Source organism: Cygnus atratus, chromosome 2, assembly GCF_013377495.2.
Source record: "Cygnus atratus isolate AKBS03 ecotype Queensland, Australia chromosome 2, CAtr_DNAZoo_HiC_assembly, whole genome shotgun sequence".
In the NCBI taxonomy this organism is placed as follows: Eukaryota; Metazoa; Chordata; class Aves; order Anseriformes; family Anatidae; genus Cygnus; species Cygnus atratus.
In genome coordinates this window covers 186,263-200,561 of record NC_066363.1, presented here as the reverse complement: position 1 = coordinate 200,561, position 14,299 = coordinate 186,263, and the positions used below count along the sequence as shown (strand labels likewise).

Sequence of the window (14,299 nt, the reverse complement as noted above, 5' to 3'; positions counted from 1 at the left end):
GAAAGACCTGCTGCCTGCTAAGGTCCTGATACTTGCATATGGAGCTGCAGCCAGGGACTGTTCTGAGCCCCAGTAGGTGGCTCACCATGCCCCTGGTGCTGAGAAGCTTGGGGCAGGGCAGAGTGCTCCTCTGTGACCTGAGGGGCAGGAATGGAAGTAGAGTGAAAAAGATATTCCCATGTACTCAATAGGCTTTGGAGAGTTACCTAGTGGTATCCTATATGGTCTCTGGGTGGGAGGAAGAGGATGCTTCCATGTGGCCCCATGAAGGGAGTGGGGCTGGAGAAGAGGATGACATGGGCAGAGTGGCCCCATGAGGAATGGCTGCTGCAGGCCACACGCCGTTTTCCCATTAGCGAGTGTTTAGTTCAGCGTTTTAAATAATTGTGTCCTCGGAATGATATTTAAAATCCATTTGGGAGGCAATGAGGCGGGAAAGTGCCTATGCCATTGTGATGACGCTGCGCAGGCCGTGCCACACATGCATATTACAAACTCGTTACAGGCTCGTTTACACGCACGCTGCTCGCTCCCCACACAACCTCTTTCTGATGCTCCTAATGTTTCTTCCCCACCATGGCTGCTTCTGCTTGGCACTAGGGAGAAATTTACTTGATAAGGCAGGCCTGGTGTCATCTGCAGCAAGAGTAGCAAGGGACATGGCCAGCACAGTGGAGTACTGGCCTTTGGAATGGGGATGTGTGCGGCCTGCCTGGTGATGGGACTGTCTCCCAGGTGTCCTTCACCTGTTCTCCATGATCAATACAGAGCTGTGCCTGCTCTCCAGCAAGCTCTTGTGCTTGTGTTTTTGCAGGCTTCAGACCCTGCAACCCCAAGGCTTTCAGCTGCTCTGCTGGGGAAAGAGTTGCAGATCCTCTGAACTCCTACAGTGTCTGAGCACCTGATATTTCAAAATGTCTCATGCTCTGTTATACCATACAAGAAATATGCTGTAAAGTTTCTGATTTCAATCTGTTCATCTTGGCCCAAACACAAGGTGTGCTTAATGATGAAACAAATAAATGATTTAGTAAGAGCTAAAACAAATCTCTTGCGATAACAGCAACAATGTTTAGAAGATAACTGAACACAACTGCAATATGTAGTTTTCAAGCATGTACATCCTCTTTTCTTGGCTGTATGAGGAAACATCCTTGTACATGTCTGTGATCAGCTGTGGGTCATCGGATTGCACGTGATCCCATTTACTCTGATCCTTTGAGGACCCTTTTCTTCCTCACAGACAGATACAAAGCATCTGAGGAAGGACTTGCTAAAGGCCCTGAATTAACTGGAAATGGAGGACTGGGTGCTGCTGATCTCTACATCAGACAGCCCCTGTGGAGCTGATATGAAAGTAATATACAAAACCAGTGAGGAGGAGATTGCTTTTTTTCCCCACACAGGCTATGCAACCCGCTCTGATGCATGCAGTGGGCTCAGTGAACTGGATTTGAAGCTAAAGCCTGGTGCCAGTAGCTGGACAACTCCTGCCAGATGACAGTGCTGAGGGAACATATGGTCCTGACTTCCCTCCTGTCGCATGTCAGGCAGAGTGAGCAAGGGGCCTCTTCTGCTGTGGGACCAGGGCAGGTGTCAGAGTCCTGCTAAACATGAAGAACATGTTCTGCTGGGAGGAAGTCAGTGGATTTTTTGGGGAGGGGGAGGGTGTGTGTGGTTGTGTTCTGTGGGACTATTTTTTTTGTTGTTGTTAGTCATGGGGGTGAGAAGAAATTCCGTAGCAGTAGCTATTGCATAGAAACATGCACCTTCTCATCTCAAGGTCTGTGAAACTTCCTGAGTAGAAAAGCACTGCCTGCCTTCTCCCAGTGTGCTCAATGTGATGGTTAGGGACCTGGCCTCAACCCAGCAGCCAGTGTTCCTCAGGACCCCTTTCCTGGATGGCTGCAGGCAGCATGAATGGGTGAAAGACTAGGTTTGGATTTTGTGCCCAGGGCCATGCTAAGCATGACCCCATTGCTTCCAGTTGCAGGAGCAACAGGAGTTTGAAAGACAGGCTGGAAAGGAACTAAGACTTCTCCTTAGTTTGTCCTTTTCCTCATCTCTATAGGAATTCAGCCTTTTCTGTAATCTAAGTGCCCTGAGGCTGGAGTACATCTCCTCAGGGGCTCCTGTGAGTTAGGGCTGTTGCACTGAGTCCCTCATCTTGACAGAGGAGCCTCTCTGTTCTCTGTCATGCTTTCTCTACCCATTCTTGCCATGCTGTCCTCTCACAGGCTGTCTCCTTTGTTCGGAGACCTGGCAGTGGCTGATCCAAATGCAAGAGATGGTTTGGAAGGTCAAACCCATTCAGTGCATAAGGAATTGGCTTGAAGGTCGAACTCAGAGAGTGGTGGTCAATGGCTCTATGTCCAGATGGAGGCTGGTGGTGAGTGGTGTCCCTCAGTGGGCTGTCTTGGGAACAGTACTTTTTAATATCTTTATCAACCACATGGACAGTGGGATGGAGTGCACCCTCAGCAAGTTTGCAGATGACACCAAGCTGAGTGGTGCAGTCCGCACAACAGAAGGAAGGGATGCCATCCGAAGGGACCCGCACAAGCTTGAGAATGGGCCCGTGTGAACCTAATGAGGTTCAACAAGTCCAAGTGCAGGGTGCTGCACCTGGTTTGGGGCAATCCCAGACATGAGTACAGAATAGGAGAAGAACTCATTGAGAGCAGCCCTGCAGAGAAGGACTTGGGCGGTTCTGGTGGACAAAAAGCTTGACATGAGCCAGCAGTGCACGCCTGCAGCCCATAAGGCCAACTGCATCCTGAGCTGCATCAACAGAGGAGTGGCCAGGAGTGGGGGGGAGGTGATTGTCCCCCTCTGCTCTGCCCTTGTGAGGTCCCACTTGGAGTGCTGTGTTCTCGTCTGAGGCCCCCAGCTGAAGAATGTGGATCTGTTAGAAAGGGTCCAGAGGAGGGCCATGAAGATGATCGGAGGGCTGGAGCACTTCTCCTATGAAGATGGGCTGAGAGAGCTGGGGATGTTCAGCCTAAAGAAGAGAAGGCTTCAGGGTGACCTCATTGTGGCTTTTCAATACTTAAAGCAGGCTTATAAAAAGATGGAGAGTAGCTTTTTCCTTGGGCAGATAGTGATAGGACAAGAGGGAATGGTTTTAAACTAAAAAAGGGGAGATTTAGATTAGAGGTTAGAAGGAAATTCTTCACTCAGGGGGTGGTGAGGCACTGGAACAGCTTGCCCAGAGAGGTTGTGGATGCCCCATCCCTGGAGGTGTTCAAGGCCAGGTTGGATGAGGCCCTGGGCAACCTGATCTAGTGGGAGGTGTTCTTGCCCTTGGCAGGGGTTTTGGAACTGTATGTCTGCTGCCTCTGACCTGTGCCTCGTCTGTGCTGGTGATTGCATCCAGCAGCTGAAAATAAACTCCTGGAAGGCAGGGAGGTGCTGTAGGGGAGCTGCCAAGCAAGACTATTTATACTGGGTGAGTCAGGCCTGCGACTGAATCCAGCTAGGCGCTGGGGATCTGGAACCTGGGAGCAACCCATAAAGGACACAACCTTGGACAAGAAGCTCTTGGCTGCAGCTTATTTATTGTAGGGTTTGGGCTTGTCCTGTGCATTCCATGTGATGGACTGCACCTTTCCCTTCACCTCTGCCGCACAACGCTCAGTGCAAATGGATGAGGAGCAATTGGATCAGTGGAAGTACTCTCGACAAGTAAGACCCCAGTACCACCACCGTGAGTGCAGCTGGAGCCCAGCTGGCCAGGGTTATCTGAGAAGCCGCACGGAGCCACTGGAGTGCCGGGACCTCCTCATCCAGAACGCGCTCTTCACTGGGGACCTGGAGAGGGTGCAGAAGTACTTCAGCAGGAACGCAGCCGTTAATCTCATCATTGAGACCAAGGGTGATGAGCTGCGCTGGACTAGTAGGAAATTTGGTGGGTGTGTGGAACTGGGATGTGTCAGCAGTGGTGGGAAATGCTGTGAACGGGGACCAGAGAAAGAGCACAGACACCTGAGAAAACTGCTGAGGGGAACACACAGTGGTGGAAACGGTCGTGGAAGAGGGACTTGGGGGGAAAAAAAAGCTTCTGGATGAGGAAGGGGGATTCTAGGGCTATGCAACAATGTGTAGCTAGCTTTCTAAAGGAGGTCAGAGGTATGTCTGCTGGGAAGTGGTGAGAATATGGTGCTTGAAAAGGCTTCAGGAGCAGAAAAACATCAGGACTGTCCTGCTAGAGGTTGCTGGGATAGAAGTGAAATGTGTGTTATGTGATGAGTGTGCTTGGGTGAGAACACATCAGGTGGCATAAGGATTCTTTCTCTGTCTTGTGTCTTAAGTTGGGTCTGTTACTCTTGTTCATTAGGAACTAGAGCCTGTGACATGCTTTGGGAACAGGTTGTAGCAGTGTCCTTCATGCACAGCTCAGCCTGTATCCCGACTAATGAGTATAGCTGCGCTTTAGCCTTGTGGGCATCTGCTTGGGCACCACGTCACAATTCTGCTGTGGTGACTTCAAGGTGTGAAGCAGAGCCATTGCGATTCTTACTTCAAACACTGACTTTAGGAAGCTGCAGGGGGGGTTGATGTAGGAGGGTTAACACCACCTTTGCTCCAGAACAGAAGCATTCACACCAAGCTTAGTTTTGCTTTTTTCCACATGTAGAATTTGCACCCCTCAAGCTGTCAAGCTGTTCTATTCTGTGAGATGGACTGGAGAAGGTGAGCAGAAATCTCATCTGTCTCAGAGATGGTAGAAGCAAGTCTGTACTGAGTGACAGGAGGTAGAAGCTGGTCATCCTTGGTGTTTCCTCCTATCTATGCACCTCATTGTACCTTGCCCATATGCATCTTGCAGCTACCACACATGCTTCTACGCTCTTCGATACCTTTTGCTTACATGCTCATCGGTGTCATCTACGAACTTTTCAATAAGCAACATAACTGTTGTAGGCTCTGTCAAAGTTAGCAGTTTGGAAGTGTGCATGTCCTTGCTGCTGCGTGATAGTAGCGTGTTGCAGGCAGACACACAGAATTTAAGACAGTGTCAAGTGTTGAGGGGCCATAATTGCATCGCTGTTTTCTACAGAGGGCTGATGGTGAAAGCCCCAGTGTGCCAGAATGGAAGAGCTGTTGATGAAGGTCACTTGCCAGAGGTGTGGGCTCTTTTCAAGTGTCCTGACACAAGGCTATTGAGCACATTGATAAAGCTTGATCATGACTAAGTTTTGTGGGAATTCATCCTAGCAAGAGACAAAGAGATAGGGTGGGCTTGCAGATGCAAATGCTGATACTTCTTAGGTGGTGAAGATTATTTGCTGAGTTCCAAGATTTTTACGTGTCTTTTGAATTGTTACAGTCTACTTAGGAAGAAAATACAAAAGTTATTACCCTTGGTGTAACTGAGACCACTTGTCAGAAAACTATTAATTACACATTTTTAACACATACCTGGTGTTGGGCTGACAAACACTTTAACAGCAAGTCAATCTGCTTGTAAAAATTTGTGCCCCAAAGAAAACTGGACAGTTTATGTAAAATAACTTCACCCAGAAATTGCTTTTATCACCAAATATTCAAGCTGTGAAAAACCCAAGCAAGCAAGTTTGTTCATCAAGCACAGACCAAAAATGTAGTGCAAAATGTATCAGACAAGATACCTAAGACTTTGGTTACACTTTACTCTGACCTGTAGGGACAATTTCCTAAAACATACCAAGACAGTGACTTTAAAAATGGATTCTAGTGACCTGGTATTTCTTGAGTCATCCCTAATGATATTTTAAGGAGCCCAGAGGAGCTGTAAATTTTACAGTGTTACTGACATTAACTCATACAGTCTTTTGACTCCCTGGCTATGCTTTTATGATTGGGAAACCCAGTCTCTTGTTGTATACCTGTTTATATCTTCGGGGAAATTGAGGATCCCATGAGGTGAGGAAATCTGCCAAGGGCTTCCCTCTTTTTACTCTCTCATGCACTACATTATACCTAGACTACTAGTACTGAAGTCTGCACAGACAAAGGATGCTGGAGAATGTCAGTACAGAGTGTGGTCATTTATTTTTAAGGAAGTTTACTGCATGTGGAAAAAGGGACAGGCCACTTTGGAGGAATATAGGGACACTGTCAGAGTATGCAGGGATGTGACAAGGAAGGCAGGGGCCCATTTGGAATTAGATCTGGCAAGGAATGTCAAGGACAACAAGAAGGGTTTCTTCATATACATCAGTAGAAAAAGGAAGACTGGGAAAAATGTTGGCCCGCTGCTGAATGGGGTGGATGCCCTGGTGACAAAGGATATGGAGAAGGCAGAGTTGTTGAATGCCTTTTTTGCTTCAGTCTTTACTGCTAAGATCAGCCCTCAGGAGTCTCAGACCCTGGAGACAAGAGACGAAGTCCAGAGAAAGGTGGACTTTCCCTTGGTCAAAGAGGATTGGGTCAGAGATCATCTAAGCAAACTTGACATCCACAAATCCATGGGCCCCAATGGAATGTACCCACGGGTGCTGAATGAGCTGGCCAATGTTACTGCTAGGCCACTCTCCATCATCTTTGAAAGGTTGTGGAGAACAGGAGAGGTGCTTGAGGACTGGAATAAAGCCAATGTCACGCCATCTTCAAAAAGGCAAGAAGGAGGACCCAGGCAACTACAGTCCAGTCCCTCTCTACTCAGCCCTGGTGAGGCCCTACCTGGAGCGTCATGTCCAGTTCTGGGCTCCACAGTACAAGAGGGACACAGAGCTACCAGAGTGGGTCCAGAGGAGGGCTATGGAGATGATTAGAGGACTGGAGCACCTGTCGTAAAAGGACAGGCAGAGAGAGCTGGGCCTGGTTAGCCTGGAAAAGAGAAGACTGAGGGGAGACCTCACCAATGTGTGTAAATATCTGAGGGGAGGGTGTTGAGAGGATGGAGCCAGTCTCTTTTCAGTTGTGCCCAGCAAAAGGACGAGAGGCAACGGGCACAAACTGAAGCACAGGAGGTTCCAGCTCAATATGAGGGGGCACTTCTTTACTGTGAGGGTGACAGAGCACTGCAACAGGTTGCCCAGTGAGGTTGTGCAGTCTCCTTCTCTGGAGATATTCAAAACCCGCCTGGATGCCATCCTGTGCAAGGTGCTCTAGGTGATTCTGCCCGGCAGGAGGGTTGGACTAGATGATCTTCAGAGGTCCCTTCCAACCTCAGCCATTCTGTGATTCTGTGATTCTCATTACTGAGAAGGGTAAAGTTCCCAATTTTATACTCTTCTCTGGTCTCCAATGTAATTGTTGCTTGGTGGTTTGCTGGGGCCAGTTAGTGTGTTTTAGCTGCAAGATCTGAATAATTCTATGACAAAAATTTAAACACAACTGGTCTTCTAAGCAGTTTGGTGTCTTTGTTAGAACATGTGGTCTGAAACAAATATGGTGACAAGAACTGTGAGCAAAGTGTGCTGTTCTGTAACCAAAGTAGGGGCAGGATGGGTTTCTGCCACTAAGTGGGGACAGGAACAATGCTGCTTAGGCTGAAAGGAAAACAGTGAAGGAAGTGTCAGAGGATGGAAAAAAAAAAAACAGTACTAGAACTGTGCAGGAGCTCTCTGCAAGGCTGAATTTCAAGGAAAAGTAGGTAGAAGTCTAAAGGGTAATTACCTTCTCTTTTCACTTCTCTTGTAATGACCATCCCACCCTTGTATTATTTCTAACAGTCATTTGGCTTTAAGCTTTGGTCAAAAAGAACTCTCCTGTGACTTGTTTAAAAACCTGTCTAGTGCCATGGGCTTGGGTGGAACTAGCAAATGAGGGCGCAGTGCTGGAGGGAGATGAGGGCTGGGTGGATGGATGCTGCAGGTGCATGGAGGCAGCTGAGTTGTGTTGTTGTGGTCTGTGCAGCAACCAGGTGACGATGCAGACTGCTCCCTTTCTGTCCTTTTAGTGGTGTTTTGTATCATCCTCTACCCTACAAGCTACACTGCTGCCCTGCCCTGCCCTGTATGGGGGCTTCTCCTGCACAGCCAGAGGCTGCAGAGGCACTGCTGCCTGTTAGGAGTGTCCTGCCCTGCTTCTTGGCCCAGCCACTTGGTCACAAGTTTTCCCAGAATAGAGTGGCTGAGACCCGAGCTGTTTCCAGCCTGGGCCAAGCAGCGATGTGACACGTCCTCACTCCCAGGCAGGCAGCCCTTCGGCACGGAGCACAGGGCACTGGTGTGGCTGTGCCCACAGGCTCAGAGCCTGGCAGTGGAGGTAGCAACAAGGCCAGCCCTGGCTTCTGCTGAGGGGCTAGGTGCTGCATCATGAGTAGCCTCACAGGCAGAAGGGATGAGCATCAGGAGCCCATCTGCACGCGGAAAGCGACGGGTCCTGCACAGGCTTATTGGCACGCCCTGCTGGCTGGGGACCAGGGGACTGTGGCTGAGGTCCTCAGCAGCCCTCAGCACCAGCTGAGTCCCAGTGTGGTGTTTGACACCAGCAACCTGGAAGAGTGGAAGAACTACCGCTTCAACTTCCGCCGGCTGAGTATGCAGGGGCAGTGGGGCCTACTGAGCAGGGGCTCAGAGCCATTTGCTTATGCTACAGGACATTACTGCTGCTGGGATTGTGTGCTATGGGTGTTGTTTTGGCTGTGAAGGAGTGGGAATGGGAGTTGGAGTACTGGGACGTAGCTGGGTCCTCCTGTGTGCATGTGTTTGGGAGTGTGAGGTGTGCCCTGCATACCCGCCCCTTCTAACAGGGGCTTATGCAAGTTTTGGAGAAACTCAGGGTTTCCTCACCAAATGCAGGACATTCAGGCTGCAGGTTGTGCTCCTTCTGTGACCAGACCTGTAGCCTGGCACTAAGTGCCTGGTCTGTGTGCAGCCTGTGCTGGCTACAGGGGCTTCTGATTCTCACTGTGGGTTGTGCTGAGCATGGAATTGTCAAAGCTTTGCGTTGCGTCCTTGAGATGGTTCAGTCTGAACCTAGCTCTACAAAAAACACTGGGTGCATACTGCTCCTGCAAAAAAGAGATGAGAGCAAAGCACTGTCAAATGATCCTGCAGTCTAGGTCCTCCAGCCCAGCCTGGAGAGGCAGCAAGAAGCATGATTTAAGGAGCCCTTTTTCTGTAGCAGCTGCAGACCATTGCCAGCAAACTGCACCAGCGCAGCAGTGGTTCCAGCTGGGTCAGCATCTTTAAGAGTTGGCAGGTTTCAGACCCTTGTTCTGTTGTAGGCCCTAGATGACCATCTCTGCTGAGGCTTGCATGCCTGTGCCACACTCAGGGCTTGTCTTTGTCTCCTGGGTATGTGGCAGCCTGCTCTGGAATCCTTTTGTTTTACTGCTTGTTTCTTCTATTTGTGGTGCTTCGTGCATGCTGCTTTCAGCCCTGCTTGTGACCCTGGGCCCTTCATCCACTGCTCTCCTGCCAACAGAAGCCCTTTGCTGCCTAAATGAGCTGCAGGTGAAAAGTCCAACCCCTGAGAAGGGCCTTGGCTCTGAGGCTCTTGCTCCTGAAAGGCCACGCAGCCTCAGGGCCAGACACCAGCAGTCCTGTGCCTTTGACATGCTGGTCCCAAGGCAGGGACCTTGGTGACTAGCAGGAAGAGGCAGGCAGTCCCTTGAGGGGAAACCCTAGATTCTCAAGAGAGGATGTACATTGGGTACCCTGGGCAAAAGGACAGCTCTGGGCCTAGTGCTGGATGTGACTCCCTGACCTCTCTTTCTCTGCAGGACTGTGGTCTCTGAGCTATGAGCAGGAGCTCACCACGCCACTGCACATCACAGCCAGCCGGGGCTACACAGATTGCCTGCGGCTCCTACTGCTCAGGGGCGCTGCCGTCAACTTTGCACCAGGGGGTAAGACTGCCCTGCATGAGGCTTGCGCAGCAGCCAGTACTGACTGCGTGAGCCTGCTGCTCAGCTTTGGTGCTGACCCTGAGGCTGTCTCTGAGGATGGCTACAAGCCCATGCATCTCTGCAAGAGCCCAGAATCCATCGAGTGAGTTCTGCTCAGGGGGTGCAGGGGGCCTCCCCTCCTTGAGCCTCATCCTGTGTAGAAAGGGTCACTACTCATCCCTGCAGGTGTGCTGGTGATTGCAGCGATGGCTGCTGCATGGGGTGGCCTCACTGCATGCTCCTGGACCAGGACCACCTCTGATGTCTGACAGATGATGTCAAGCTCCAATCCTCAGAGCTGATGCAGCTGAACTTGGTGCTGCCTACTTGCTACCCATCAGCAGTGCAGAGCTGATGGTTCACACTGCAAAACTTTGGGAATGCATGTGCAGATGGATGTGGGTGCAGACTCTGGGTGTGCTGGCACTTACTAAACACCTGTGGAAAGTTAGGTAGAATTAGGGTGACAGTGTCTCTGCTAACCAGTCATACTGGCTTAAAACCACTGCTCCAGGGCATGAGGAGCAGGGATTTGGGGACTCTTGGGAAATGTGAAAGCCATGGGGTGGTACAGAGAAGGGGAAATGGGGAGGTGGCAGGTAGGATAGGAGTCTGTCACTGAGTCCTCTTGGCCCACACAGGTGCGTCCAGCAGCTGCTGCAGCACGGTGCCAGTGTGAACAGTCGGACAGAAGAGGAATGTGATACAGCACTGCATGTGGCAGCACGGCATGGCCTAACAGACCACGTCCGTCTGCTGCTGTGCCATGGGGCAGAGCTGGAGGCAAAGAATGAGGAGGGGCAGACGCCACTGAATGCTGCCTGTGCTCAGCCCCATCAGCCCCAGGACATGGAGCGCTACTACAAGGTCTGCCAGCTGCTGGTGGAAAGTGGTGCTAGCATCAACGCTGCAGACAGGGACCGTCAGCACCCACTTCACTTGGCCTGCAAGAATGCCAATGCTCAAGTAGCAGAGTTACTGCTGGCCCGGGGCGCAAACGTCAACATCATGAACTACAGTGGGAACACGGCACTGCACAATATCCTGCAAGCAACTGCCTACAAGCTAGATCACCATCCAGAGCTTGTGGTGCAAGCCCTGCTCAACTATGGTGCCATCCGCATCTGGCCTGGCTCCCTCCTCAAGGTGCAGGGCTCACAGCTGTACTGGGCATGTGGTGGGAAGGGAAAGCTATGAACGTTGGGGCCTCAGTGAGAAGAAGGATGTGCCTGTCACAGCAGTGCTTGTTCTGCACCAGCTTGCTTGCTGTCCTTCCTGACTCTTCCAAGGACTGGGGGAGAGGGAATGGGTGTTACTGGTAAAGGATTCCCTGAAGTTTTCTCCAAGAGTTTGTTCTCCTGTAGGGCACTCCTGCACCTGTCTGCCAAGCTCTATGGGCAGTCCCTATACAGTTTCCATAATCACTTGCCCCAGAAAGTGCTAGCCCCCTTACTCTCAGGTGGTGTTTCTCCTCTCTGGGGCATACCCTCCAGCTCATGCTGCCTCTGCAAGACATAGCAAACAAAGGGTTAATTTCTTGTCTTAATTCCTGAGCAGTGCAATAATTACCCAGCCCGGAGATCAGCAGATTGCTCTCCCCTTTGGGAAAATACAGGAAAATCAACAATTAACACTAATTAATCTCCTATTAACGCCAGATAATGAGGATCACTCGTACAGCTGGAATAGACTCTGACAGCTACTGCTGGCCTGGGCTGTAGGGAGTGGGAACCAAGACCCACGGGGACTCTGCTGGGTGCAGCTATGCATGGGTGGGGTGTGCTCCCAAGACTGTGCTGGTGGCATAAGAGACACCAACACAGTGTGTTCCTTGCACCTATGTCTGTTGTGAAAACGTGGACATGGTACACAACAGAGATTTGTATCGCATGAAATATTTATGGTTTCTTTCTGGGGCTCAGTGTAGTAGCTGATGAGCACAGTACTGGGACTACCATTGTGCACAGCACAGGCACAGGATGTCTGTAGCCTCACGCAGAACAGGCACAACACAGCCCTGAGACCCTTGTGTAGCCCTCATGAGAGGCGTGGTATGTTGTAGCAGGAGCTGCACACAAAATGGGGGGTCTGTCCTTGCCCCAAACAGCTCTTGTTCTGACCAAATGCGAGGAAAGGAGCTTGGCGTAGAGCGGAGGGGTGGTTGCTTGTGAGCTGCTTTTAGTGGTAGGGCAGGTGAAGGGCTCTGCATCCCAGCCCCATGCGTCAGCCCCTGCAGCCAAGCAGAGGCTGCAGGACCCAGCCGTGCTGCGTGTGCGGGCAGTTGGATGGTCGCCCTGTCTGCAGGAGCAGTGCTCTGGTGCTTCCCACCATCAGTGGCTTTGATCTCCCAGGGCAGTGTAAAGGAAGGATGTTCATTCTCCAGATTTACCAAGGTTGTTTTTGAGTATGTGCAGCTTTTTCGAAGGCAAAAGTGTGTCCTGCAGGACTGGGTTCATCCGCTGTCTCCCTGGCTCAGGTGCTGCGGTACTGCCACGCCTGCCCGCGTGTCATCGAGGTCCTGATGAACAGCTATGACCATGTGCGTGTCTCCGCAGACTGGGTGGAGGCGGTTCCAGTGGAGGTTGTGCAGGTGAGAGAAGGCACGCTGCTGGCTGGAGGCCATCGTGGGATGTGCTGGGGGAATTAGGACAGGGCCAGGCTAGGCCGAGTGCCTTGCAGGGCAGAGGGCAGTGCTGTTGGGGGTAGGAAGGGTGCACCTGGGTAGCTGAGGCAATGGGCTGCCTGGCTCTGCCTCTGCTCCCAGAGTAGGATCTTCAGCTTTGTCTGCATCTCATCCTCTCTTCTCTCCCTGTAGAAATACCCAAGTTTCTACCAGTCGCTTTTCTCGCTGGAGCAAAGACCTCGCTCCTTGCAGCACCTGGCTCGCTGTGCACTCAGGACCTTCCTGGAGGGCCGTTTGCTTCCAGTCCTGTCCCAGCTGCACCTGCCAAGCACCTTGCACCGGTTCCTGCTGCTCAGCTTTGAGGATGTTCTCTACTAAGGGCTGGGTCTTGAGTCCCACTGTCTTTCTGTGCAGATGTTCCACCCCTACCAGCACAGCCTGTGCCTTTCCAGATAACCCCTTCCCTCCTGCCATATCATGTCAGCCCTCCTCTGCCAAACCTGCTGCTGTCCCTGCCAGCCTTGTGCTCTGCCTCCTGCACCCATTTTGGAGCATTCTGTTCACCCAACCTAATGAAGACAAGCTCCGGACTCACTGAGAAAAGCAAGAGATGAGGATTAGGGCATTTTGTGGGACCAGGAGCAAATGTTCTGGATTGATCTCAGTTTTTCTCAGATCTCCAAATTCTAACTGAACCAGGAGGCTCTGCTGCCCTGAGCATTTGTTGGGATCTTGTCTTTTGTCAAGTAGTTTACAGTTTGTACACAAGGGAGTTTGGAATAAACCCTAGTCTTTATGCCTACCAGAGTACAACTTCTGCCTTGCCTTGAAGACTGCCTGATAGGGCTTATCCACGTGACTAGCCATGCGTAGCAGCAGGTGCACTCAGACCTATGCATTCACCTGCTCCTCAAAGGACCAGAAGCAAAGTATGATGGGTGTAGGACCGAGGCCTCCAAAATAAACACTTCCCATGCAGTTGCAATGTCTGAGGTTGTCCTGCTTAGGGCGGGACAACAGTGCTCATGACAGTACCAGGGACTTGGGTGTAGGGCGAGGAGGACGTGCACCTTGAGAGCACCAGTCCCCTGGGCACAGAGCAGATGGCCCCTGTGACAGCCCAGCCAGCATCTGCCAGGGCCTGATGCAAGGCCACATGCTGGTGCCTGGGCTGTGCTGCACTGTGAACAACATAAAGGGTAACATTTGCTTCTGCAATTTAAATTTGAGTTTATAAAGAGATCAGAGCACTAACCAGCCTTTAACAATTTCCTGGAAGCTAATCCTGTTTCTGCTTCTGCCTTGGGGAATGCCTGAACTGCTGCTGGCTGGCAGAAGATGCACTAGGACAGCACTACAATGTGCTCCTCTTTGTGCAGTGGTCTTCTGAGGCCTCTTAATGTCTACATCAACACCAGGGCACTGGAACACACATATCTGAAGGCTAAGCAGTTTGACATACCCAGAGCTTCTGTCTTTTTCTGCTTCTGTGTGGATACAGGGCGTAGTTCTACTCCCCTAATTATCACCACCTTACACAGCTAGTCCATGCTGCTCTGAACTAGCAAGCTTGAAATAACTATGTGAGTTTCCTTGTGCCATTCCTAGTGCATGCACACCAGCGATGCACCACAGCATGAATGCTAATGGGATACAATAGGAATGTGTGGTCCTATGCTCACAAAGTGTCAAGAAGCTGGTGTTGACAGTCTGTGTGTCCTGGTAATACACTCACACTGTAAGGATGGTATAACTCAAAAAGGATTAACAACCTGCTTTATGACATCTATGGGCAGGGATGTGAGATACTGGCTTGAAGTGATGTACTAAGACCATCTGCAAAACAGGGATGAGGG

The 14,299-nt window shown here is 50.9% G+C and overlaps 1 protein-coding gene across 1 annotated transcript; it reads left to right on the top strand.

Moving 5' to 3' along the window:
- The first annotated feature begins 3,594 nt into the window (after positions 1-3,594).
- Positions 3,595-12,821, top strand: ASB10 (ankyrin repeat and SOCS box containing 10). The gene is made up of 5 exons (XM_035554433.1): positions 3,595-3,907; positions 9,656-9,923; positions 10,462-10,966; positions 12,297-12,410; positions 12,636-12,821. Exons 1-5 carry the CDS (start codon positions 3,595-3,597, stop codon positions 12,819-12,821), a joined length of 1,386 nt encoding a protein of 461 aa, XP_035410326.1.
- The last annotated feature ends 1,478 nt before the right edge of the window (positions 12,822-14,299 follow it).

Bases quoted from the DNA above. Each gene is read 5' to 3' on its own strand.
- ASB10 (XM_035554433.1), top strand. From the start codon at position 3,595: ATGGACTGCACCTTTCCCTTCACCTCTGCCGCACAACGCTCAGTGCAA. The intron at 10,967-12,296 runs GTGCAGGGCTCA...TCCCTGGCTCAG, and splicing joins GGCCTGGCTCCCTCCTCAAG to GTGCTGCGGTACTGCCACGC. The intron at 12,411-12,635 runs GTGAGAGAAGGC...CTCTCCCTGTAG, and splicing joins TTCCAGTGGAGGTTGTGCAG to AAATACCCAAGTTTCTACCA.